This window comes from Capricornis sumatraensis, chromosome 11, assembly GCF_032405125.1.
Source record: "Capricornis sumatraensis isolate serow.1 chromosome 11, serow.2, whole genome shotgun sequence".
Lineage (NCBI taxonomy): Eukaryota > Metazoa > Chordata > Mammalia > Artiodactyla > Bovidae > Capricornis > Capricornis sumatraensis.
In genome coordinates this window covers 41,851,044-41,876,380 of record NC_091079.1, presented here as the reverse complement: position 1 = coordinate 41,876,380, position 25,337 = coordinate 41,851,044, and the positions used below count along the sequence as shown (strand labels likewise).

The 25,337-nt window shown below is 42.1% G+C and overlaps 1 protein-coding gene across 1 annotated transcript in view; it reads right to left on the bottom strand.

Annotated features, from left to right (window-relative positions):
• Window positions 1-24,995, bottom strand: part of XKR4 (XK related 4) — a 307,492-nt gene extending 282,497 nt beyond the window's left edge. The window contains exon 1 of the mRNA XM_068984101.1: window positions 24,202-24,995. Within this exon, the coding sequence (XP_068840202.1) occupies window positions 24,202-24,995 (794 nt within the window). The remainder of the gene's footprint in view (window positions 1-24,201) is intronic.
• Between the last annotated feature and the right edge of the window lie 342 nt (window positions 24,996-25,337).

The following is a 25,337-nucleotide window of genomic DNA, read 5'->3' as shown; positions in this document are numbered from 1 at the left end:
AAAGTTTTACTGGCCTTCTCAGCCAGATAGCCTTACTAGAAGGGTTGTCTCACACCATGTAAAAATTTCAGCTTCACAAATATTTGCTTACACTTTAAAACCAAAAAAGTTGGAAATATGGAGATACATGTGGGGGCTTGGATTGAAATGAATACGTATGCAGAAAGTAAAGATATTTGACATGGATACTCAAATCATTTCTATATAGAACAAATGAAACAAAATTACCTGATTATATAATTTAGGCTAAAAAGGGTTAACACACTTTTCTTTTTTTGTTCCTTTAGTCCAACAGATGAGAACAAAATTTTTAATTCATTATCTGTTTTCAAGAATTACAAACATAATTCAATTTTCGCTAATACTATCACAATCCAAACAAAGATTTGGACAAGGCCTTTATCGCTATTCACCTGTGTATGATTTCCATTCAAGTCCATTGGAAGCAAAGCCCAAGCTGAGCTGGCATGAGTCAATCAGGCGCCACTACCCAGGGCAATGATTCAAGTCTCTGGCAAAACTCCAAAGTATTTCAGAGGTGTGTGGGGCGGACAGGGGCTGTGTGTGTGTGTGGGCGGGGGGGTGCCGTGTGTGTGCATGTGTGTGTGAGGCTGTGCTTGTGTGCTGTGCATTTTTTCTGAAGAATAGACATTATTTATCCCATGATTACATTTTTAAAGGAAAAATTACCGAGCAACTTTATAAATCCATGAAGATCACTAAACTCAAACTTACATTATAAAAAGACTGATTTTGTTCCAATAGTTTTTTTTACACCCATGTGAAACCAGAGTTAGTACCAGAACTCAATGTCTAGGTAACCAGCATAATAATTTCATAAAACTACTCAAATACATCACTGGAACAACTAATATTTTATAGTAATTTACATTTTTATTATTTTACCCATTTCTGATTTAAGAATAATTATATGATTTATACTTTATAAAGCCTAGATCTCAACCAGCAAAATCACTCCAAAATTTTAAATTTAGAACTTGTAACTTGAATAAGTTCATAGTATTTTAACTCTTTTGAGAAAAGCATCTTGTGCCCTGGTTCACTAATTCTGTACTCTCAAACAAGGCTAAAGGAAATCAACCCTGAATATTCACTGGAAGGACTGATGCTGAAGCTCCAATACTTTGGCCACCTGATGCAAAGAGCTGACTTACTGGAAAAGACCCTGAAGCTGGGAAGATTGAAGGCAGGAGGAGAAGGGAGTGACAGAGGACAAGATGGTTGAGTGGCATCACTGACTCAATGGAGATGAGTTTGACCAAACTCTGGGCGATAGTGAAGAACAGGGAAGCCTGGCATGCTACAGTCCATGCCGTCGCAAAGAGCCAGACATGACTTAGCAACCGAACAACAACAAACAAGGGTCATTTGGCACGTTCAAAAGTTATCAAGTATGGGAATGTAAAATGGTACAGACACTTTAGAAGGCAGTTTGCTAGTTTCTTATAAAACTAAACATATTCTTTCTGTGTGCTTAGTCACTCAGTCATGTCCGATTCTTTGTGACCCCATGGGCTGTAACCCGCCAGGCTTCTCTGTCCATGGTATTCTTTAGGCAAGAATACTGGAGTGGGTTGTCATGCCCTCCTCCAGGGGATCTTCCCAATCCAGGGATCAAACCCAGGTCTTCCACACTGAAGGCAGATTCTTTACCGCCTGAGCCACCAAAGAAGCCTATTCTTCCTATAAGACAAAGCAATCATGCCCCTTGGTATTTACCCAAATGAGTTGAAAACTATTGTATCTACACAAAACCTGAACACAAATGTTTATGGCAGCTTCATTCATAATTATCACAACTTGGAAGCTACCAAGATGTCCTTCAGTAGGTGAATGGATGAATAAAGAGTGGTGCACACATACACTGGAATACTACTCAGCACTAAGAAGAAATGAATTATCAAGCCACAAATACATACAGAGAAACCCTACATGCACATCACTAAGTGTAAGAAGCCAGTCTGGAGAGGCAGCGTATCCTATGCTTCCAACAACGTGACATTCTGGGAAAGGCAAAACTATGGAGATGGTAAAAAGATCAGTAGTTGCCGGGGGTGGGGGGGAGCCAAGGAGAAATAGGTGGAACATGGGATTTTAGGGCAGTAAATTGTAGGGGGAATGTGCAATTTCCTTGGTTCTGTCTCGTCACAACAAAAATTTGAAGCGACGGACCAGTGTTACAGCTCTTTGACAGACCAGTGTCACAGCTCTGTGTTACAGCTCAGTTTTATTTAGACAATAAAGGAAAATACATCCTTGAGACTTGAGGGCATGAGCGCATGAAGACCCAAAAGACTCGAAGAGGAGAGAGAGAGGGAGAGACCCGGCCCTTTGGCTCCTCTTTTTCTGTCTTTCTCCTCCCCCGGGCCTGCCGTATGTAAATTAGGTCAGCCAGGAGTGCTGTTTGTTCTACCTGAGGTCCTCACTCCAGTCCTCCGACCTTCCTTTGTTCTGTTTTCGCGGGTTTTTCCCTTCCTTGTCTTTTAGCCACTGCCATTCTGGACTCCTTTTTCCTATTCTAACTACCTAACAAAACTATTCTGTATCATATTGCAGTAATGCATACAAGTCATTATACAGTTGTCAGAATTGATGAAATTTACAACACAAAGAGTAAATTCTGAACTATGGATTTTAGTTAATAATAAAGAGAAATGGAGTATTTCCTGCTGTATCAGTAAGCAAAGGATGTCACAGTCATGAGCGACGATGGTGAGCTGGTGAGCCCTGAAGGAACTCAGTATGTGAAAACACAGAATACTGGCCTCAGATAGCTAAGGTGCATATCAAAGGAATGATTTCAGTGAGCCCAAATTCTTGCATCCTCCCATACCAAGTAAAGTGCTGCTAACTCACTTCAGTCGTGTCCGACTCTGCGACTCCTTAGATGGCAGCCCACCAGGCTCCCCCATCCCTGGGATTCTCCAGGCAAGAACACTGGAGTGGGTTGCCATTTCCTTCTCCAATGCATGAAAGTGAAAAGTGAAAGTGAAGTCGCTCAGTCGTGTCCAACCCTCCCTGACCGCATGGACTGTAGCCCACCAGGCTCCTCCGTCCATGGGATTTTCAGGCAGGAGAACTGGAGTGGGGTGCCATTGCCTTCTCCAAGTTAAGTGCTACATTCTTTAATTCAGATATCTAGCTTTCTTTTATTAACAGTAATCTTTTGTTCCTTCTACATGCCCTCTGTTGCAAAACTCCTGTATATCTTAATTCTCCCTTTGCATGATCGGAGAAGTTTCCTCTGAGTTACTCAAGATGCTGCCTCCCGGGCTTGAAGTCCTAAAATCTCCTGCAAAGTAAAACAGAACTTTCATATGGTGCTTTTCTTTTTTCAGTCGGCTAATCTATCAATGTTGGTCCATCAATTGTATCAATGTACCACACTAACAGAAGATGTTGGTCTTAGAGGAACCTGGAGGTGAAGGGAGAGTATATGTCAATTCCAGTTTTTTCTGTAAACCTAAAACTGCTTGGAAAAAAAGACTATGAATTAAAAACTAAAAATTAAGAAAATTTTAAAGGGTGATAAATGAGGATTTATTGAAATAAAAGAGGTCAACTGGGTCTCAAAAGAACCATCCTCTGAGGAATCTTTACTGAGCTAAGTATCCAGGTGGAATATCCACCATATCTGAATGGCTTGAATGGCCTGGCCCATTCAGGGAAGACTCCATCACCTATGGCAGGCTGTCTCAGGTATGGCACACCTACGCACAAATAGAATAGAAGTTCATTTCCTAGAGTAAGAAAGGGAAATCCCACTGAAAGCTAATATAGCACCCAGAGCCGAGAGAGTCAAGGAGAGGAAGAAATTAATTTACATTTACAATTAAACTTCTTTTAGGCTTAACAAGAAGCCCAAGAATGATGAGCAGCCACTCACCGCTACTTGGAGGCTGTTGTTCTTCAGTCGCTCAGTGGTGTCTCACTCTTTGGGACCCCATGGACTGTCGCATGCCAGTCTTCCCTGTCCTTCACCATCTCCTGGAGTTTGCTCAGATTCATGACCATGGAATCAGTGATGCCATCCAACCATCTCATCCTCATCCTTCTCCTCCTGCCTTCAGTCTTTCCCGACATCAGAGCCTTTTCCAATGAGTTGGCGCTTCATCAGGTGCCCAAAGTATTAGAGCTTCAGCATTAGTCCTTCGATTGAATATTTAGGACTGATTTCCTTTAGGATTAACTGGTTTGATATCCTTGCTGTCCAAGGGACTCTCAACAGTCTTCTCCAACACCACAGTTGGAAAGCACCAAATATTTGGTGCTCAGCCTTCTTTATGGTCCTACTCTCATATCCATACTGGAAAAACCATAGCTTTGACTAGATAGGCCTTTGTTGGCAAAGTAATGTCTCTGCTTCTTAATGTGCTGTCTAGATTTGTCATAGCTTTTCTTCCAAGGAGCAAGTGTCTTTTAATTTCATGGCTGCAGTCACAGTCCGCAGTGATTGTTTCTGCATCTCTTTGCCATGAATTGATGGGACTGGATGCCATGATCTTAGTTTTTTGATCATGGCTAATCTTAGTTGGAGGTTAGTCAGCATGTTATTGTGTTCAAGCTTACTATGATTGCTGCACCACAGGCCAATGAATATCAGAGATGAGGTTTTGAGGCAAGGAAGAGACCTTAATCAGGGAACTAGCTGACTGAGAAGATGGCAGCCTAGTGCCTCAAAATAACCATCTTATCAGGATCAGAATGCCAGGTTCTTTTATGGATCAGAGATCGAGGGGTGAGGAAACAAAGTAAAAAGACAATTCAGTCCTTGGAAATGTCCCCTGGAATGGCAAGCCTCAGGCTGGGGAATGTGTAAGTTTCACTTCCTTACAGTCCTTCACAGGTGAGTGGCTTAAGTTATCTCCCTGCAGCAGGCCATTATGTATGTTTATAATAACAAAAAAGGGTTAAATTCACATAAGTAGATCCAGTGTAAATTTAAAATTAACTCTTCCTGGTTACAAGCTGGCTCCATTACCAGGAATCCCTAATTAACTTCTGTGGGGAAATCGCCCAGCTAAGGGATGGGGTGTTGATTGTAAAAGCAAACCCTCCTCCTGACATGCACATATGTTAATGCACTGTTGTAGAAGTTCAGGGTAGTTATTACTGAGTTGTCACTGGCCCATTAATTATCCAGGATACTGTATTTAGCTTTACTCTGGTAAATCTTTTTTAATTGCCTAGCATACATTACAGAGCATCTTTATTTAACTCTGTTTATGTTTATGCCTTTTCCGATAGCTCATTAAGTACTATCGGAATCTTTAGTGAGACTCGTCAGGCCCTTCTGTGCATTCATTTCACTCACTCATTCCATTGCATCTTAAAGTTCTGGATATTTTTCAAGTCCACCCCTTGCTCACATTTTCTTCTCCCTGCCTCTGAAGGGTGCAGGCAACTTCCTTCTCCACTATTTTCAGACTGCGATTCAATATTTCCCACTACTGAAAGATACCTGTTTGAAAATATGTATTAATATCTAAATGTGTCCCTGGAGCCTCTGTTCGCCAACAGAATAGAGTCCAGATTCCTTAGGAACACACCCAAGGCTCTAGCTAGTTCAGCCCCAACCTCACGATTCATCCACTAACTTTCTTCCCTTCCTGCTTTCCATTTCTGCTGCTGCTGCTGCTGCTGCTGCTAAGTCACTTCAGTTGTGTCCGACTCTGTGCGACCCCATAGACGGCAGCCCACCAGGCTCCCACCATCCCTGGGATTCTCCAGGCAAGAACACTGGAGTGGGTTGCCATTTCCTTCTCCAATGCATGAAAGTGAAAACTGAAAGTGAAGTTGCTAAGTCGTGTCCAACTCTTAGTGACCATATGGACTGCAGCCCACCAGGATCCTCTGTCCATGGGATTTTCCAGGCAAGGGTACCGGAGTGGGGTGCCACTGCCTTCTCCACTTTCCATTTCAGCTCTTTACAAACAGGGCATGAAATGTCTTTCTTTGTCCGTTCTTTGCTTTCTGCTAGAAACTCTCTTCCAGGTTCTGAGAAATGGAACACTTCCTGCCATGTCAGTAAACAAGGATGTCACAGCCATCGGCAAATGCAGCCCTCCAAAGTAAGCCGGTGAGCCCTGTGGGAACTCAGGAAGGAGAAGAACCCTGCCATCTAGCAACCATCAGACTGCAGCCATTCCCCATGGGGGAAGCTCAGGATGTGAAAACAGGATAATGGCCACAAATAACTGAGGTGCATATCCAAGGAATGATTTCAGTGAGCCCAGACCCTTGCATCTTCCCATAGGTAGGCAAGCATTAAATTCCTTAATTTGACATGTCTGGTTTTAATTAAGAAAAATCTCTTGATGTTCAGATTACCTGTCCTTTGTTAACAAAGCTTCTATATATCCTGGTTCCTCCCCTCACTTCCTCAGAGTAGTTTTCTCAAGGTTACTTGAGATGCTGCCTCCTGGGCTTAAGTCCTAAAAGTTCCCACTGAAAAAGTTGCATGTATTGATTGTCAGTTAACAGTTCCCTTCAAATGTTACTCCTTCATGGAATCTCCTGGACAGGTGCCCCATCTCCCCACCACACAGTTCTCCCCAACGATCCTGTTCCTGCCATTGTTGATGCTGCATGACTCTCTGAAGTGTAAACAGCTATAAATGAGACAGACTCTTGTCAGACAGTGAACACCTTGAGATTAGGGAGTGTGTTCCATTCATCTTGGGGTGCCTGGAGCCTACCCAGGGTAAATGGTTAAGAAATATTTATTGAATGATTGAATGAAGGAGTTTCACTCCAGACTATCTCAGTTTAATCACATCTTGTCTATTCTTTCCAGCATATCTTCACCTACATAACTGCATGACTAGGAGTATCAGTTCAGTTCCATTGCCCAGTCATGTCCAACTCTTTGCGACCCCATGGACTGCAGCATACCAGGATTCCCTGGCCTTCACCATCTCCTGGAGTTTGTAAAAACTCATGTTCATCAAGTTGGTGATGCCATCCACCATCTCATTTTCTGTCGTCCCCTTCTCCTGCCTTCAATCTTTCCCAGCATTAGGGTCTTTTCTAATGAGTCAGCTCTTCCCATCAGGTGGCCAAAGTATTGGAGCTTCAGCTTCAGCATCAGTCCTTCAAATGAATATTCAGGACTTATTTCCTTTAGGATTGACTGGTTTGATCTCCTTGCTGTCCAAGGGACTCTCAACAGTCTTCTCCAATACCACAGTTGGAAAGCACTAAATATTTGGTGTTCAGCCTTATTTATGGTCCTACTCTCACACCCATACTGGAAAAACCATAGCTTTGACTAGACAGACCTTTGTTGGCAAAGTAATGTCTCTGCTTTTTAATATGCTGTCTAGGTTGGTCATAGCTTTTCTTTCAAGGAGCAAATGTCTTTTAATTTCATGTTTGCAGTCACCATCTGTAGTGATTTTGGAGCCCAAGAAACTAAAGTGAAAAGCAAAAGAGAAAAGGAAAGATACATCCATCTGAATGCAGAGTTCCAAAGAATAGCAAGGAAAGATAAGAAAGGCATTCTAAGTGATCAATGCAAAGAAATAGAGGAAAACAATAGAATGGGAAAGACTAGAGATCTCTTCAGGAACATTAGAGACACCAAGGGAACATTTCATGCCTAGATGGGTACAATTAAGGACAGAAAGAGTATGGACCTAACAGAAGCAGAAGATATTAAGAAGAGGTGCCAAGCATAAATGGAAGAACTATACAAAAAAGATCTTAATGACCCAACTAACCACAATGGTGTGATCACTCACCTAGAGCCAGACATCTTGGAGTGTGAAGTCAAGTGGGCCTTAGGAAGCATCACTACAAACAAAGCTAGTGGAAGTGATGGAATTCCAGCTGAGCCATTTCAGATCCTAAGATGATGCTGTGAAACTGATGCACTCAATATGCCAGCAAATTTGGAAAGCTCAGCAGTGGCCACAGGACTGGAAAAAGTCAGTTTATTCCAATCTCAAAGGAAGGCAATACCAAAGAATGTTAAAACTACCACATAATTGCACTCATCGCACACACTAGCAAAGTATTGCTCAAAATTCTCCAAGCCATGCTTCAACAGTATATGAACTGTGAACTTCCAGATGTTGAAGCTGGATTTAGAAAAGGCAGAGGGACTAGAGATCAAATTGCCAACATCCATTTGATCATAGAAAAAGCAAGAGAATTCTAGAAAAACATCTACTTCTGCTTCATTGACTACGTTAAAGCCTTTGACTGTGTAAATCATAATGAACTGTGGAAAATTCTCAAAGAGAGGGGAATACCAGACCACTTTACCTGCCTCCTGAGAAATCTGTGTGCAGGTCAAGAAGCAGCAGTTAAAACTGGACATGGAACAATGGACTGGTTCCAAACTGGGAAAGGAGTACGTCAAGGCTGTATATTGTCACCCTGCTTATTTAACTTCTATGCAGAGTACATCATGCAAAATGCTGGGCTGGATGAAGCACAAGCTGGAATCAAGATTGCCGGGAGAAATATCATTAACTCCAGATATGCAGATGACACCACCCTTATGACAGAAAGCTAAGAGGAACTATAGAGTCTTTTGATGAAAGTGAAAGAGGAGAGTTAAAACCTGGCTTAAAACTCAACATTCAAAATCCAAGATTATGGCATCTGGTCCCATCACTTCATGGCAAATAGATGGGGAAACAATGGAAACAGTGACAGACTTTATTTTCTTGATAAGGAGTACATGTGGGGGAAAATCATGGGGAAAATAAATATAGCATAGATATGCATCTATACGCATATATATAGATGTAGGAAAAACCCTGAGGCTGGGAAAGTCTGAGGGCAAGAGGAGAAGGGGGAAGCAGAGAATGATATGGTTAGATGGCATCACTGACACAATGGACATGAGTTTTAGCAAACTCTGGGAGATATGAGAGGAGCCTGGAGGGTTGCAGTCCATGGGGTTGCAAAGAGTCAGACATGAGTTAGCAACTAAACAACAATAGATACACATGCTTCTTAGAACATACTACTTGGGATTAAAGAAGAAAAAAAGTCAGAACCTACTTCATGTCATGAATATTAGAAATATACTTGAAAATCCGTCTCTGTGGAAAAAGTATGCTTTCCAAAGATGCCATTGAACTAGAAAAAACATGACATTATGTATTTTTCATGGGATGTCACCAAATAATACAAATAATAGCAAGCAGATTGCAGTTGACAAGCCCTTCCAAAGCAAGTCATATCCACTTGGGTGGGGGGGCATATTTTGAGAATTTTTCTGACACTTAGAAATGAATATTTGGAATTGCTTGTTCAAAGACTAGCTGTGTCTGATTCTGAAAATTTTGAACTGTGTGCATTTGAGAGTGAATTTTTGAGCACTTGCATATGCCAGAGTTGGTCCTCTGAGACAGGTCTTAGGAGCTGATTTTGAAATTATGTCACACAGATGTAAATCCTGCTGGTCTCAGAGAGAGATGTGACTGACAGCAGGGCTTGCCTTGTGCGGTTGTAGTTGAATTCATAATTTATGAACATATGTGGGGTAGAATGCTGGCATATGCAAAGCATGACTGCATGCACAATGAGGATAAAAATACAGGTTAATTACATACTATTCACACGGGACTGGAGCCTGCTTAGTATTCTTTAGTGTCACTCATTTCCCAATGGAAACAACAGCATCTTACCAGCAGGTATCAAATGAAAGTGACCTGTCTTGGATAAAACAGGTCCTCAGTCTCTGTGTTTGAAGTTTGGTGTGAAATACCAATTCTAGGAGTAGTTAATCAGAAACCCAGCCCATGTTAGTAAAACATGCATATTGTTCCCCATGTCGACATTTAATAAGGTGTATAAAGCATTGAGATGCTCCATTTAGATAACAGATTTCGTAGGATTATAAAGCTGGGAGGGATTTTGGAAATGACCTGATGTAATCCCCAACCCACTGCTTCGTAGCTGAGGAGTTCTCAGTCAAGTCAAGACTCAAATCTGACCTCAGAGGAGAATCCCACCATTGATTAATTCCCACTGATGTCACAATACAGTTGAGTTCACTGCAGTTTTCAGCACAGTTACCAGTCTGAAAGGTCAGGAAATGCTTCTCCAAGTGATTCTCTTGGATTGATCTTGTAAGACACGGAGGGACAAGCATTCAGAAGCTGAAGTTGAGAACGTGAGCACAGCCACTTGCTGCTGGGGAACCGTGTGACCTCAGGGAAATCCCCTGCTTTTCTGAACCTTCGTGGGTTCATATTCACATGGGAATGATCATAATTCCTACCTTGAGAGGCTGGTGAGACGACTCGGTGGTAAATAGACATAGATGTGCTCGGCAAGATGTTGAGTTGGCCAAAAAGTTCATTCGAGTTTTCCCATGATGTCATGAAAAACCTGAATGAATTTTCTGGGCAATCCAACTACAATGGCACTTACAAAGATTTAGTCCTTACTGTCATCATCAAATACTATTTATGAAAATATCAAAGAAGAACAGCAGGTTGCTGGGCTTTAAACAAGGCAGGAAGCAGGGAAAACCATGGGGCTGAACCCACATTAGGGGCTTTATCTCCTAAAGAGCCAGTTTTTACCAGCAGGCAATCTTATTTGCAAAACCCACTAAGTCAACCTGCCTCAGCAGCGAAAGTTACTGTCCTGTCCCTGGCTGTTGTTGCTATTCAGTCACTAAGTCATGTCTGACTCTTTGTGACTCCATGGATTGCAGCCTGCCAGGCTCCTCTGTTCTCCCCTATTCATTCAGGTTTGCTCAAACTCATGTCCAACCACCTCATCCTCTTCTCCCGCTTCTCCTCCTGCCCTCAATCTTTCCCAGCATCAGGGTCTTTTCCAATGACTCAGATCTTTGCATCAGGTAGTAACTTCTATAAATTCTAATAATTTCCCTGGTAATTTCTAGCAAATTCTCATCTTCATATTTTGGATTTATTATCTTCTCACTCTGCAAGAATGAGCTCTAGCATCATCTACAGCAGCTCTGTCCAGTACAAACACAATGTAGGTCATGCCTGTAATTTTCTTGTAGTCACATTTAAAAACTTAAAAAGGCAACAGGTAAAATTAATTTTAGCAATGTTTTATTTAACCCAACATATCCAAAATGTTATCAGTTCAACACTAATCCATATGAAGGTTTTTAATGAGACAGTTATCATCCTTTTTTTTTTTTTTTTCCCCACACTAGGTGCTCAAAATTCCCTGGATATTTGACACTGACAGTATACCTCTACTGGGAATAACTACGTTTCGACGGTCATGTGTAGGTAATAGTAGGTAATGGCTACTGTATTGGAAAGACATGCAGGTCTAGAGCCTGGCAGGGTGACCATACCTACTAATACAGCAGACTGAGAGAAGTTAACTTAGTAACTCTCCAAGGAAACACTTAAGGGCACTGAATGAAACAATCCTGGCATTAGAGAGGGTGAGGGAACCCTGGCAACAGAAATGACAGCTGAGCAACACCAGCTGTTGTTCAAAAGGGAAATCAGAAAACCATTACTTGGAAAAGAAGACTTTCTGGGAAGGTCATCGTTTGCTATTTTGTTTAAAGGGAAATGAGGAAACTGATCACACATCTACACAAACGTACATTTTATAAGGTGCCATTCTCATTGCTTATCCCACAACACAGGCACTGACATATTTTGTCATATTGTTGATGCTATAGTGCTCATATAGGAAGACAAACAGTAAGGCAGGAAATCAGGCTGACCATCATCACATTTCTTCTCATGGTGTAGCCTGCCTGTGGGCCTCATGGGTCGTAGTGAGCTTGGTCCTCAGAAGCCTTTCCCCATCATTTTTGGAATATAATATACCCTGATAACTCCTGGCTAGGACCTGGTCTTGCCTGGCTGGGTTCCCGATTCATCTCCTTTATCCCTCCCTTGGTTCCTCTTTCCTGTGTGGATACAGAGCCTCCATCAAACTAAAAGCTGCTGAGAGATGCCCAGAACCTGACCTCCCAATCCGCCATCCCTGATACCCACTGATGGGATGTCCTTCAGTTTTATTCTTTAAAGCCCAGCTGTCATGGTTAGCTTGTGTGATGACCTCAGAGTCTCACCTCCCTTTTCTATTATCAAGTATGTTTCTGGTCCTTAGAGTCCCAGGTTCCTAATATGTTCCCTGTTGTAAAGACCTGCCCAGGCCTTGGCCCTCTGTGAGCTCACTTCCGGCTGACTTCTGACCTGTGTGATAATCCAGGACTCAGGTAAAAGTCGCTCAGACTGCAGGCCCTGCTGGTGCTCTCAGTCTCAAGTTGATCCCATAAACCTAAACATATCACAGCTGGAGCTTTTGCCTTCTTGGCTCCTAGAACAAACTCATTTAAAGGAAGCTTGGCCTAGCTGGTGAAGCTTTGCTGTGATATTGTATATTGGGTCAGTGAAATTTTCCCACTCCTACAATCCAAGGATTAAAAATTCATCCTCTGATTATGGAATGAAATTCTCCATCTTCATTCATTTCTCTTGTAGCTATATTTTCCTTCTTGTAACTAATCAATGCATATTTTACTGAAAATATCCCCCTACTTCTATTAGCAGATCAGAGAAAGGGATGAATAAGTTTCCAGAGAATTTGAACATACTTCCTTAATAAAAACTTCAAGTTTCCTCCCTCTTATTCATTTTATTCCAATCTTATTTTATTTATTCAGTTTTTATGGAAACAGTTTCTTTACAATGCTATGTTAGTTTTGGTATACAGCAAAACAATTCAGTTATATGTATAAATACATTTATGGTTTATTACAGGACATTTATATACAGGAAGATCATGTTTATCTTTTTTTTTTTTGAAGTCTTTATTGAATTTGTTACAATATTGCTTCTGTTTTGTTTCCATTTTTGACTGTAGGGCATGTGGGATCTTAGGTTCCTGTCCAAGGATTGAACCCACACTCCCTGCCTTGGAAGGTGAAGTGTTAACCACCAGACTGCCAGGGAAGTCCCTGTTTATTTTTTTATATATAGTAGTTTGCATCTTTAATGCCAAATCCCTAATTTATGCCTTTACGCTTTCCCCTTTGGTAATTCTGTTTTCTATGTCTGTGAGTCTGTTTCTGATTTGTAAGTTAGTTTATTCATTTCATATTTTAGATTCAACATATAAATGATATAGATAGGTATTAGCCTGTGTGTGCTCAGCAGCTCAGTATTATCTGACTCTTGGGGACCCCATGGACTTTAGCCTGCCAGGTGCCTTTGTCCATGGAATTTTTCAAGCAAGAATACTGGAGTGGGTTGCCATTTTCCTTCTCCAGAGATCTTCCCAATCCAGGGATCGAATCTGTGTCTCCTGCGCCTCCTGAATTGGCAGGCAGATTCTTTACCACTGTGCCACCTGGGAAGCCCAGATATCAGTATATCCTTAAGTAATTGTAATGATTTACTTTTCAGATGTAGGAACACAACTAACATTTAGGCTTTCATTGGGATGGTATTATATCACTTAGAACTCAAAGTTTTCAAACTCAGTGATCACCAATCAAATCAGGAAAATCCCATAGGATATCTGTGACTGTCATTCTTAATAGTAGAATATCCCCTGGAAATCTGAAACCCTGTGGGATATCCTTCCTAATTCATGTGATAATAATAGACCCAAGTACTAAAACTCACTTTGGAGAGTCTTTGAGAATTGACCTACATTTAAAAAAGTGATTGTTTTTAATTTTACTTTCGTAAAACAGTAAAGTAATGAGCTGAAGACTCTATCAAGAGGAAAGAAGCCTTTCCAAATCCTTTCCCTTGCTTTCATAAAGGACCATTTCTTCCGTGTTACTGGTACATTGATGCAGTGATTATACTGTGAGCTAGTGATGGAAGTGATGAGGGACCGTTTTGTTACTGTTACTGCCACAATGGCTGCCTTTGTGTTGAGTATTGACTCTCTGCTACTGAAAAAAGACCAGGAAAGTAGAGAATTCAGTTCAAAACTGATATCTTTATTCATAATCATTATCTAGGCAGCAGAAAGAAAAATCAGACTGCTATTTACATGGATGAAATCTCTGAGGCTAGGGGTTCAGAAAGGTGACTTTATCCTTCTTAAATAATGTACTTGATGGGAAGTCAAATCAAAGTCACTTCAAGGCTTTTTAGGCTCATATTCACTGTAGATCCTACTTTTTCTATATATGCCTGATTTTGATTGACTAATCCTCACCCACCCACACACTGCCCACTGCTCTGTGTGTGTAGAAAGATTCCCCTGACATGAAAACAGGTCATGTACATATATTAAGCAAAAGAAGTAGAACTGATTCAGTCTACTTATGAATCATAAAAAGGAGAAAACAGTTTGACATACTTCAGACAATTTTTAAATAGGTGCTTAAGAAAAAATTTTTAATGTGAGAATCTGAAATGTTGCCATGAGGTTGAAAATTGCACAGTGTCACAACAGATCTGTAGGATCCTAAAGATCACCAGCTGGGAAGGGTTAAAGGGTGGATCTCTGCTTTGAGCAGAATGTAATACAGGCCTGTTTTTCATCAGCTGCGGGCCTGGATACCGTCTCTTTGCATAAAGTTTAATTCAATTTCCAGCATATTAAATCAGTGACAGTGTAACCCGGGACAAGCTTTTAATTTAAAAGCAAATCTAGTTCTGACAACAGCCTTCTCGTTGATAAAATGGATAGTTCTTTTTAAGCCTGTGAAGCACTGTTCCTGTTTGCTAATCGTAGCCCTCCAGCTGTGTGAACCTCACCATGTGAAACACAGAAGGAATTCTGGCTTCCCAAGTCTATATGGCACATCTCTTAGAATCGGTGATATGGAACACTTTGAACATCAGCTTCAAATACTTAAATAATAGGCTTTAATGGAAATGGTTTAATTTCATTGGAAATGACACAAAATAAGTTGCATTATACAATTAAGCTTAAGATTCTCTATGTGTTAAGTAATACCAGTTCCCGGGTTTCAGATGTGAATATTGTCAACTGTGGAAAGCCCCTGGCAGAGCCCCTTTGACACACCTATACAACACCGTAGTGATGACCTGAGAACACATGTTCTGGTGCATATACTCTGAGGCTGGATAAGCCAAAAAGAGTTTATGATAAGCGGGTGTGTACTCAGTCATGTCTGACTCTTTGCGAGCCCATGGACTATAGCACACTAGGCTCCTCTGTCCATGGGATTTTTCTGGCAAGAACACTGGAGTGGGTTGTCATTTCCTCCTCCAGGGGATCTTCCTGACCCTGGGATCGAACCGGCTTCTCTTGCTTCTCCTACATTGGCAGGTGGATTCTTTACACTAGCATCATCTGGGAAGCCCATACTAAGAGCAGGATCTATATTTCGAAAGAACGTAAAGGTTAATTTTTAAAGATTTTTGTTTAATATCTACAAAAAGTAGACTTCCACATATGGACCTGGAGACTTCCAAACACTGTTTTTGAGGCTCAGTGTATGTTTAATGGAACTTTGATGAAAATGTGAGCCATATTGTACTTTCTTGTGCTGCAGGAGTGGGGAGTCAAGGGGGAGAGCAAAAATATAGATTTTCAATAGGCTTCCCATACTTTTTTCCTACATTTGCTTCTTTTTTGTCCTCCTCCTCTACTTTTCAAGGATGGGGTTTTAAAAAAATAAAGCACATTTAAGTTACTTAAAGTGACAAGAGTTTTAAACATGAAAAGAACCTTAGATATTATTTTTATTGTAATATAATTGTTTTACAATGCTGTGTTAATTTCTGCTGTACAGCAAAGTGAATCAGCAATATGTGTATGTATATACCCTCCCTTATGAGTCTCCCTCCCACCTCCCCCCCTACTCATATTATTTTTGACCAATCATATCATACAGGTAGAAAACTAAGACCCCAAAGGAGGAAACCAAACGAAGATGTAAACTAGTGGGGCCATCAGCAGGTGCTATCACATGTAACCCAGGACAGTAAGTGACCACCTGGGTCTGAGCTACCGACTGGCCCCATCATCTCTTCTGACTGCCCATTTAGTCCGATTCCCCAAAGGCAGCTTGCCCTTCTAAATAAGATCCATCACTGATATTCTAACTGTGCTCTCTCCCTTCATCTTCATCTTAGGGTTAGAAAAGATCTAATGGTGTCTTCAGACCACCTCTTGCCTCTAGGGGATTCTCAGACTGATTCGTTTCCATTTTAACCCAACTTTTCTTCCCCTTGTGATCAGTAATCATGTGAGTTCTGTACATATATTGGACATGAAAGCAACATTTCATGGTTATAAGAATTATGGTGATGATGGTGGTGGAGGCTGTAATAGTAGAAGCTACAGTCTTTCTTGGAGTAGACAAACAGGGGCACCAAAAATACCAAACATCATTCTGTATAAAGCATATCCTCAGAAGGTCAAGTGTAGGTAAGAATTAAGTGAAAAATGTCCATCCCAAAGGGTCCCCACTCTGACTTTTCTATCAGAAAGAACAGGACAGTGAAGGTGGGCTTCTACCTGCATCTTTATCAGAGGATAGCCAGCATTTTGTCAAATTCAACCCCACTTCCCTAGCACTGGTCATCTACAAAAGAGCCTGGCAATTTGTTACGCTGCAGTTTTTCTGATTCACTGAAGCATTAGAAACCCAGAGGCAAGAAGGGAGGAAGTGCAGCTACACTCTTACAAAGAAGAAATAACAACCCCTCCGCTTCATTCACAGATGAGCAAATATTCGCTAGACATGTATTCCTATACAAGTCCCACAGTGACTAGAGTAACTGTATGATTCTCCCTCCTGACCAGCCATGCTACCTGGAAGAAAGTCACGTGGTATGGTGGTCAGAATTACACATGCCATTCAAGAGAACGTTTCCTATTGAGAATTATTGAACGCTTTTCCCCTTGAAATTTATCAACATATTTCAATTGTTTTACAAGATTATACCTATAAGCACTTTCTCACGACCAGTACCACAATGCACCTTATATTTGATGGTGCATTAGAGTAATAAATCCAATTCTAATTCATAATCTTGCTTCCGTCAGCTTAGAATGTGTTCAAATTCTAAGACAAGTCAAAGAAATGTGCTCATCAGTTAGCCCGTGGTTCCATAGAAAGGGAAATCATTCTATTTATCTGTTACTCAGTGACTGGTGCTATTTAAACTCATAGGTACACTGTTCCATTCAAACTGTAAAAAATATAGAACATATTTAATAGAAGTCATGTATTTGGGTATTTGAACATTAAGGAATTTTTTGGTAAGGGACTAAAGAAAGACCTTCAAAGTTACTGACCCAAGAATTGTGGACACTGTTCAAAAATGATAGCACCCATTTGTATAGATATTACTTTCAACTGTTCTGTGAAAATAGACTGCAATTTCATGGGGTGTAATAAGTATAACATTTTTTTTACCCTTGTAAGTATATAGCTCAAGTGAATGGAAAAATTACAACTTTTTCACTTATTACAAAGATATTTATATCTGTGTAGTCTTTTATTTTTTTGTATCTCTCCCACCTCAATATTGAATTCTAGCCCAGGATCTGTGCAGAGCTACATGACCTAAAGAGGGAAACATTCAAAATTCTGTCTCAATTTCTACATTGAAATTGCAAAAAAAAAAGTAAAATGAAAGTATTACCTCAAAGATGAGTCTGAGGATTACATAAAAAAGAAAACATGGAAACTCTCTGAAAATTGAAGTGTTCTACAAATATAATGAACAATGTTCTATGGGTTTCAATAAGGTGAAGGCCCACTGTATCTTAAGGAAAAATCTCTTCAAAATGTAACATACAACAAACTTTTGCCAAGAACTTACTTTAGTATAAATACAGTTAATTTCAGCCAAGCCGTTTTTCTGAAAACACAACTCTTGCATAAAAATTACAACTCTTGCTCCAATTACATCCACACTGAATCCTTTAAAATCAATGAAGTTTTATGAATGAGAGGGATACGATCCAGTTACAGAGGAATTGATGACATATCCTCTGAACATTTCAACTGTTTGCCCCTCCTTGAATAAAACAAGGTCTGAACACTTTTCAACAGTCTTCACCCTTATAATCCTTCAATGGTTTCTCAATGCCTTCAGAATAAAAACTAGCCCGTCTAGTTTATTGTCTAGCCCATCTTCACCTCCAGCTACTATCTCACAATTACTCTCTGCTCAAAACACACATAACCTGCCGTCTTATTTCTTGCCTCTCTGCCCTTTCACAGAATTATATCCAAGACTCCACAGCCAACACCCTACTTTATTAGATAGTAGATCTTCCCACCAAAACCTGTGCTCAACCATTTGCACCAGAGTCTTACTTGAACCACTAAGGTGGATTGAGCTTCCTGTTTCTATCACAGCACTTATTTTCCTGTATTGAAATTGTCTGTTTACTATTCCATCTTCCTCAGTCAGACAGTGGATTGTTTGAAAGAAGATGTGTATTTTATTCATTTTGGGGAGATAAGTAACTAGCATAGTGCCTTGCATACAGCAAGTACTCAACACAGATTAAGAGATAAATTAATATGCAGTAGACAGAACACAGACATAAGGGAAATGACGATTCCATTAACTCAGGAAAGGGCACCAATTTTGCATGGCCTACATCAGAATTCAGAACTAACTCAGAATCAATAAAGTACTTTTTCCAATAGTTGAAGCTGTACCCAATATGCTACTTTCTTACCCATTCCTTATCTCTAGAACTTTTCATCATTGACAAAGCACTTTGTGCTTATTCACAGACATTTTGCCTTTTAATCATGAATGCCACTTCAAGATCATGTTTCTCAGCTGGGTTTTAGTGCAACATCCTCAGCATGTCCAAGTGGTATGGGAAGAGAAACACTGGGCAGACGCTCTGTGCTCCAGCCTCTATTCTGCCATTGAACCACTGTGTGTTATTAGGGAAACAACCCAACTTGTCTAAACTTAGCTCTCTCTTGAACTTTGCCAACCTTGTGTGTGTGTGTGTGTGCACACACGTGTGTGCACGTGTAAGCGTGGTCAGTCACCAAGTTGTGTTCAACTCTTTGCAACCCCATGGATTGTAGCCCGCCAGGCTCCTCTGTCCCTGGGATTCTCCAGGCAAGAATACTGGAGTATGTGGCCATTTCCTTCTTCAAGGGATCTCGCTGACCCAGGGATAGAACAACCTGCATCTCCTGCATTGGCAAGCAGATTCTTTACCACTAAGCCACTTGGGAAGCCCTTGCCAACCTTAGTGAAGGTAGACAGTCATTTTTAAACACTATTGTCCTTGTTATCCAAATTGGCATTTGGAGGTAGCTAACTGAACCAGTAAGTGAACAGACTTTAGGGTAAGACAGGGCTGGTTTTGACTTCAAAGATACATCACATAATAGCTGTGTCATCTTGTGCCAGCTAGTTAATCTCTCTGAGCCAGTTTTCTCCAATATATATAGAGGTACCAGTGGTTGACTTTATTTTTCTGGGCTCCAAAATCACTGCAGATGGTGATTGCAGCAATGAAATTAAAAGATGCTTACTCCTTGGAAGGAAAGTTATGAACAACCTAGACAGCATATTCGGAGAAGGCAATGGCACCCCACTCCAGTACTCTTGCCTGGAAAATCCCATGGACGGAGGAGCCTGGTGGGCTGCAGTCCATGGGGTCGCTAAGAGTTGGACACGACTGAGTGACTTCACTTTCACGTTTCACTTTCATGCATTGGAGAAGGAAATGGCAACCCACTCCAGTGTTCTTGCCTGGAGAATCCCAGGGATGGGGGAGTGTGGTGGGCTGCCGTCTCTGGGGTCGCACAGAGTCGGACATGACTGAAGCAACTTAGCAGCAGCAGCAGCAGACAGCATATTAAAAAGCGGAGACATTACTTTGCCAACAAAGGTCCGTCTAGTCAAGGCTATGGTTTTTCCAATGGTCATGTATGGATGTGAGAGTTGGACTGTGAAGAAAGCTGAGAACAGAAGAATTGATGCTTTTGCATTGTAGTGTTAGAGAAGACTCTTGAGAGTCTCTTGGACTGCAGGGAGATCCAATCAGTCCATCCTAAAGGAGATTATTCCTGAGTGTTCACTGGAAGGACTGATGTTGAAACCGAAACTCCAATATTTTGGCCACCTGCTGCGAAGAGCTGACTCGTTGGAAAAGACCCTGATGCTGGGAAAGATTGAGGGCAGGAGGAGAAGGGGATGACAGAAGATGAGATGGTTGGATGGCATCATTGACTCGATGGACATGGGTTTGGGTGGACTCTGGGAGTTGGTGATGGACAGGGAGGCCTGGTGTGCTACGGTTCATGGGGTCACAAAGAGTCGGACATGACTGAGCAACTGAACTGAACTGAATGGATGATTAGACAAGATGAGTACAAAAATTTTTGTAGGTTTAAAAAGAAAAAAGTACCATGTAAAAACTCTTGTTAATACGATTTTTGTTTGGCCAGAACAATGTTTCACAAAGAGCTCTGTATGTCACATGATTACAAGGATTTAATAGATGTGCCTTTAAAAAGTTATTAACAATTTCACAACAGCTTAGTAAGTAAAGGCTCAGAGAAGTCCTACTGTGAAGAGATCTGCTTAACTCTGTTTAACCCATGCACTTGAGCATGGAACACATGCTAACACCTGGTGGATCAAGCATGAGAAACCCAAGAAGGCTGTCCTTCCATCGGGTGACTCTCATGAAAAGATATTCAGAAACAAAACCCAAAATGGTAAAAATATTCCCCATTCTACCATCCACTGAGTTATCATTTGGAACATGCCTATTTGCTAGAAGACAATGAAATATGTACGTAGCTACACATGTACATGTGTAGAAGAAATTCAGGTCAAATTTTAAGAGTAAGTCATAAACTCTAAAGGAGGAAGACTTCTCAATATAACTGATCACAGGTCTCATGAGGACTAAAAGGTGTTCTGATTGGGCATTTCTGATTGCCACAGGTTGAGCTACATGCTTAGTAACTTCTGGGATCATATGACAAGAACACAAGAGAAAAGTGGTTCCTCATTCATTCACCAGCACAGTCCTTTAAAGTTACAATTGCTCTCTTCACATGGTAGCAAAAATTCACTTCATTATTTCAATGGTTCTTTCCCAGTATCCACTCCTGTGACTTTAAAAGCTGCCATTAATTTCTCATTAGCAAACTTTAATTAAAATGAATATGTATCATTTGTAATAAATGTATGAGTACATGCAAATCTTGTCCAAAATGTTTCAAATAGCTATTCCTGAACAAGCAAACACTTTGATGGTTTTTCAAAGGATTTTGTCTACAGAGAGCTTTTAGAATCTGGCCCTTACCTAAAATAACTTGAATTCCATGCAAATACAATGGACAGTTACCAACCTAGCTAAAATCTATTTTATTGATCTTAGAAAGTAGCGTGTTTAAAATAGGAGTAATGACCTCTTAGCTTGGAACCATTCACACCTTTGTGTTTCTGCAACTTTTGTGTAAAATGCACTGAAAAGAAAAGCCAGAAAGAGCATAGAGGTGCTCCTAATTTAAGGAACCATGGGAATTAAAGATAATTGTCTAATACAACAACTTGAGATGAATGGCATTTCAGCAGTTTATTATCAAAGATGCACCCACACCCTCAAGTTCTATGCAAATATTCTACACCCAGAAAAGTTGAAATAACTCAGAATGCATCTGAGTGTTAAATTCCATGAACTCTCTGACTCCATTTTAATTTCCTACATTAAGCTAAATTTTGTGGGTTTTTTTTTTTTTTGCTTTGTTTTGTTTTTAACATTATCAGGAGAAAATGAGGTTGAGTCTGAGATGATGCTTCCACCAAGTTAGCCCACCATCCTCCATAACCAGAATCCAAGAACAGATAAGATTAGACAACTCACATATAAATTATTAAATGATTATTCTGAATAAGTAGACAAACATGTAAAAACATTTCCAGGATTACTTCCTCCCAAATGACCCCATGTTAGCAGAATAAAGTTCTGAGCCTTTATAGAAAACATTGTAGAAATGCATAGTAAAAATGAACCCTATGTGCCCACAGTTTCTCCAAGGGTTGGGGTGGTTAATGCATTTGTCTTACAGCCTGTGATTTTCCTTCTGAATTGAACCTTACCCATTCTGCCCCACTCCCCATAGCTTTGCTGTATGGCCAGTTGACCCAGTAGCTATGGTCTCACTGAGATGTGTCTAGGAGGCCCTTTTCTTTTCCTAATTATTTCTCACTTTCTGCATTTTATGTTCTGAGATATTCAACATCATTTTCAATTGGGAAAATGTTTGGTCTAGAAGGTCCAGTAAAAACAATTAGAATTTGATACTCAATTTTTCATAAAGTATCAATTGGTAAGATACATGGATAGTTCTTCAGTTAATGGAACTGAAAAGTGTTTCCCTTCTTTACATAAATCTAGAAATTTTAAAGGTAAAAGAGGGTGATTTTCAAATCCTGCATGAAATTTGCAGAAGTTAACAAATGGAATGTTAAGCTTCATTTACCACATTATCAGATTAAAACTGCTAATCATATGAATCCCAGCCACTAAACAATTTCAGTAATTAAATCAAGCATTTGAGTTCTTCATCAGAATTGAAGGCACCAAGCTATCTTTGCAGTAGTCAACCATGGGAAATAACAGTTATCACATTTAAGTGACTTTTTAAAAAGTTCTTTAAATCCAAAGTATGAAGGTTTCCAAAATCAATTTGTCTGACTGCAAAGCATATAGCACTTTTCCAGGTAGTATCTGCTTGGAAAAAAAAAAAAATGTTTCTCAGTTTGAAAGGTCACTATCTATGCTTTACAAAGCAATGGTCCTAGAAAAGGTTGAAAAATTATCACACATGCTCTTCTCAATGAAAACACTATACAGTTCACCATAAAGAAAGGGATATTTTCAGTTCTGTTCCACAAATTCTCTGAGTTGTTTCCACACAGGATAACTTAGCATAGTTAATGTCTTGTAGTTTTTTTTTTTTAATCACAAAAATAACTACAAATGAAATCGTAAAGGACACTAGCATAGCAGAATGTAGCCCCATACCAGTGCACTTGTGAGGAAGTTTCCTCATTTTACGTATACTTACTAAGCTGTTTAATTAAAAAAAAAAGGGGGGGGGGAGGGACCCAAAAGCAAAACTCTAGGATGTTAGCATTTAAATTGTTCAACACCAAGAATTTTTGTAGCTGTAAAATATCACTCAAAAAGCCATAAAAAACACACAAATTTCAGAGAAACATGTTCCTGAGCAGGTTGCTTCATTATATTCCTAAATCCAGGCAGTGGCATCTCCAATGATGATTCCCTCTGCCCAAGGAACCATATTCCAATTTGTACTCCAGTTTGTAAGTGGAAAGGGTATCCATGTAAAGAGTTGGCATATCAGATGACAAGCAGAAACACAAGTCAGTGAAGATGCCAAGTGTGATCAGAGTTTACAAGGTGCACCATCCTTTTCCAAGGGTTCTTAGTTCTCCAAGAAATCAGATATGGGGATGTTGCAAGATAATCAGGAAGTGTACCATTAGAGTAAGTCTCAGTCTAATCCCAGGGACAGGGAAGACTGGTGGGCTGCTGTCTACGGGGTCGCACAGTCAGACATGACTGAAGCGACTTAGGAGCAGCAGCAGCAGTCCAATAAAGTGTACTTGCTCCTATGTGGAGATGGTTATAAATACAGATATAAATATAGACAGTCTCCAAAAGAGACAAGTGTGTCCCTACTACACTCTCAACGTGAAGCACTTCTCTAGCGGTTATCATTAAAATGTGGCTACTTTTGAACAGCAACAACTCCCATCTAACTAGAACCAGCAGATTCTTCTCAGGGAACAAAAGAAGCCATCCAAATTGCAACATACATCTCAAACCCAACATAATTAAAGAGGATTTTTTTTTTAGAAGATGTAGTCGGAATCCTCTCCTCCTCGCTGAAACAGTATGAAATAGTATCTCTAAAAATGTGTGAGGGGTGATGAGAGAGGGTGGTAGTGCATAAAGAGAGAAGCTAGTGAAGCAGAGGAAAGACGGAAGGGATGGGGTGCTCAAAGCCACTTAGTTGCCCTTCCCTTGCTTCTCACTTCTCTCCACCCTAGGTTCTGATTGCAAATTTTAAAATGCAAAACCCAGTTTTAAAAACAAACAAACAAACAAAAAACCCCAGCAAGAGTGTGACTAGGATTACCACCAAGGCAACCCTAAACGGGTCTCGTCAAAAGCAAAGCGGTGGGCATGTAGTAGCGGCAGCCAGTCCCCGTCCCCCCACCCCTGGTACGGTACCTCCAGAACTGCCCAAGCTGCAAGATGTGGGTGAGTGACTGCAGGAGCCAGATGCAGAAGGAACAGGACGCAGACCTGGGTTTGCCGCCGGCCCGGGCGGCCCCGCTGCTGTTGCTGCCGCTGTTGGTGGCGGCGACGTGGCCCTTGCCGGCGCTGGACGCCTGCCTCTGCGGCGTGGAGGGGCGAGCCTCTCCTTCCGCGGCCGCGGCTCCGCCGCCCACCGCGGTCTTGCCCTCGGCCCCGGGCTGCGCGCAGCCGGCGGCGCCCGCGGCGCTGTCCTCGGTGCTGAAATCGTGCACGAACCAGCGGAAGCTGAACACCTGCACCGAGAGCGAGCCGAGCACCACGAAGAAGAGCGTGAGCCCGAACCACCAGCGCTGGCCGCGCAAGTAGTAGTCCACGGCGAGCCAGATGTCCGTGCCCACGTCCGCGAAGTACACGGCCACGGCCGCCAGGATCCAGAGGCAGTCCCACAGCGAGTAGCGCCGCTGCTCCGGGCCCAGGCGCAGGCACAGCGCCGCCGAGCCCGGCCCGGAGCCGCCGCCCGGGCCGCCCAAGCCCCCGGAGCCGCCGCCCGAGCCGCTGCTCCCGGCGCAGCAGCAGCAGCAGCAGCACCGCGAGCCGTCCGGGCAGCAGGCGCCCCCGGCCGCCTCCTCGTCCTCGGCCCCCGACCCCGACGGCAGGCCGGGCGCCAGTCCCTGCACCGAGCCCGAGTGGTCCGAGTTCTGCAGCGGGGTGAACGCCACGTCGCTGCTCTTCTTCATCTTCAGCCTCCCGTCTGACTTAGCGGCCATGATGCCTCCAGCGCGGAGGAGCGCCCTCCTTTATGTGGCACCTTTCCGCGCTGTCTCCTCCTCCCGCCACCTCCTCGCCGCGCCCCGGCTTCCCTCCCGGCGCGCGGCTCCCCTCCTCCTGCCCCTGCGCCGGCTCGCCCGCCGGGCTGGGCGCTGGGCCGGGCTAGCGGCGCGCCCGGAGCCGGCAGGAGCGCCGCCTGGCTGCCTGCGCGGAGCCAAGCTGCTTGCGTCGCCCAGCGCGCGCCCCGGCCCGCCGCCCGCGCCCCTCGCCGTCCCGGGCCCGCGGCTGCCGCCCGAGCCGCCGCCGCCGCCAGCAGCAGGAGCAGCAGCGGCCGCCGCGGC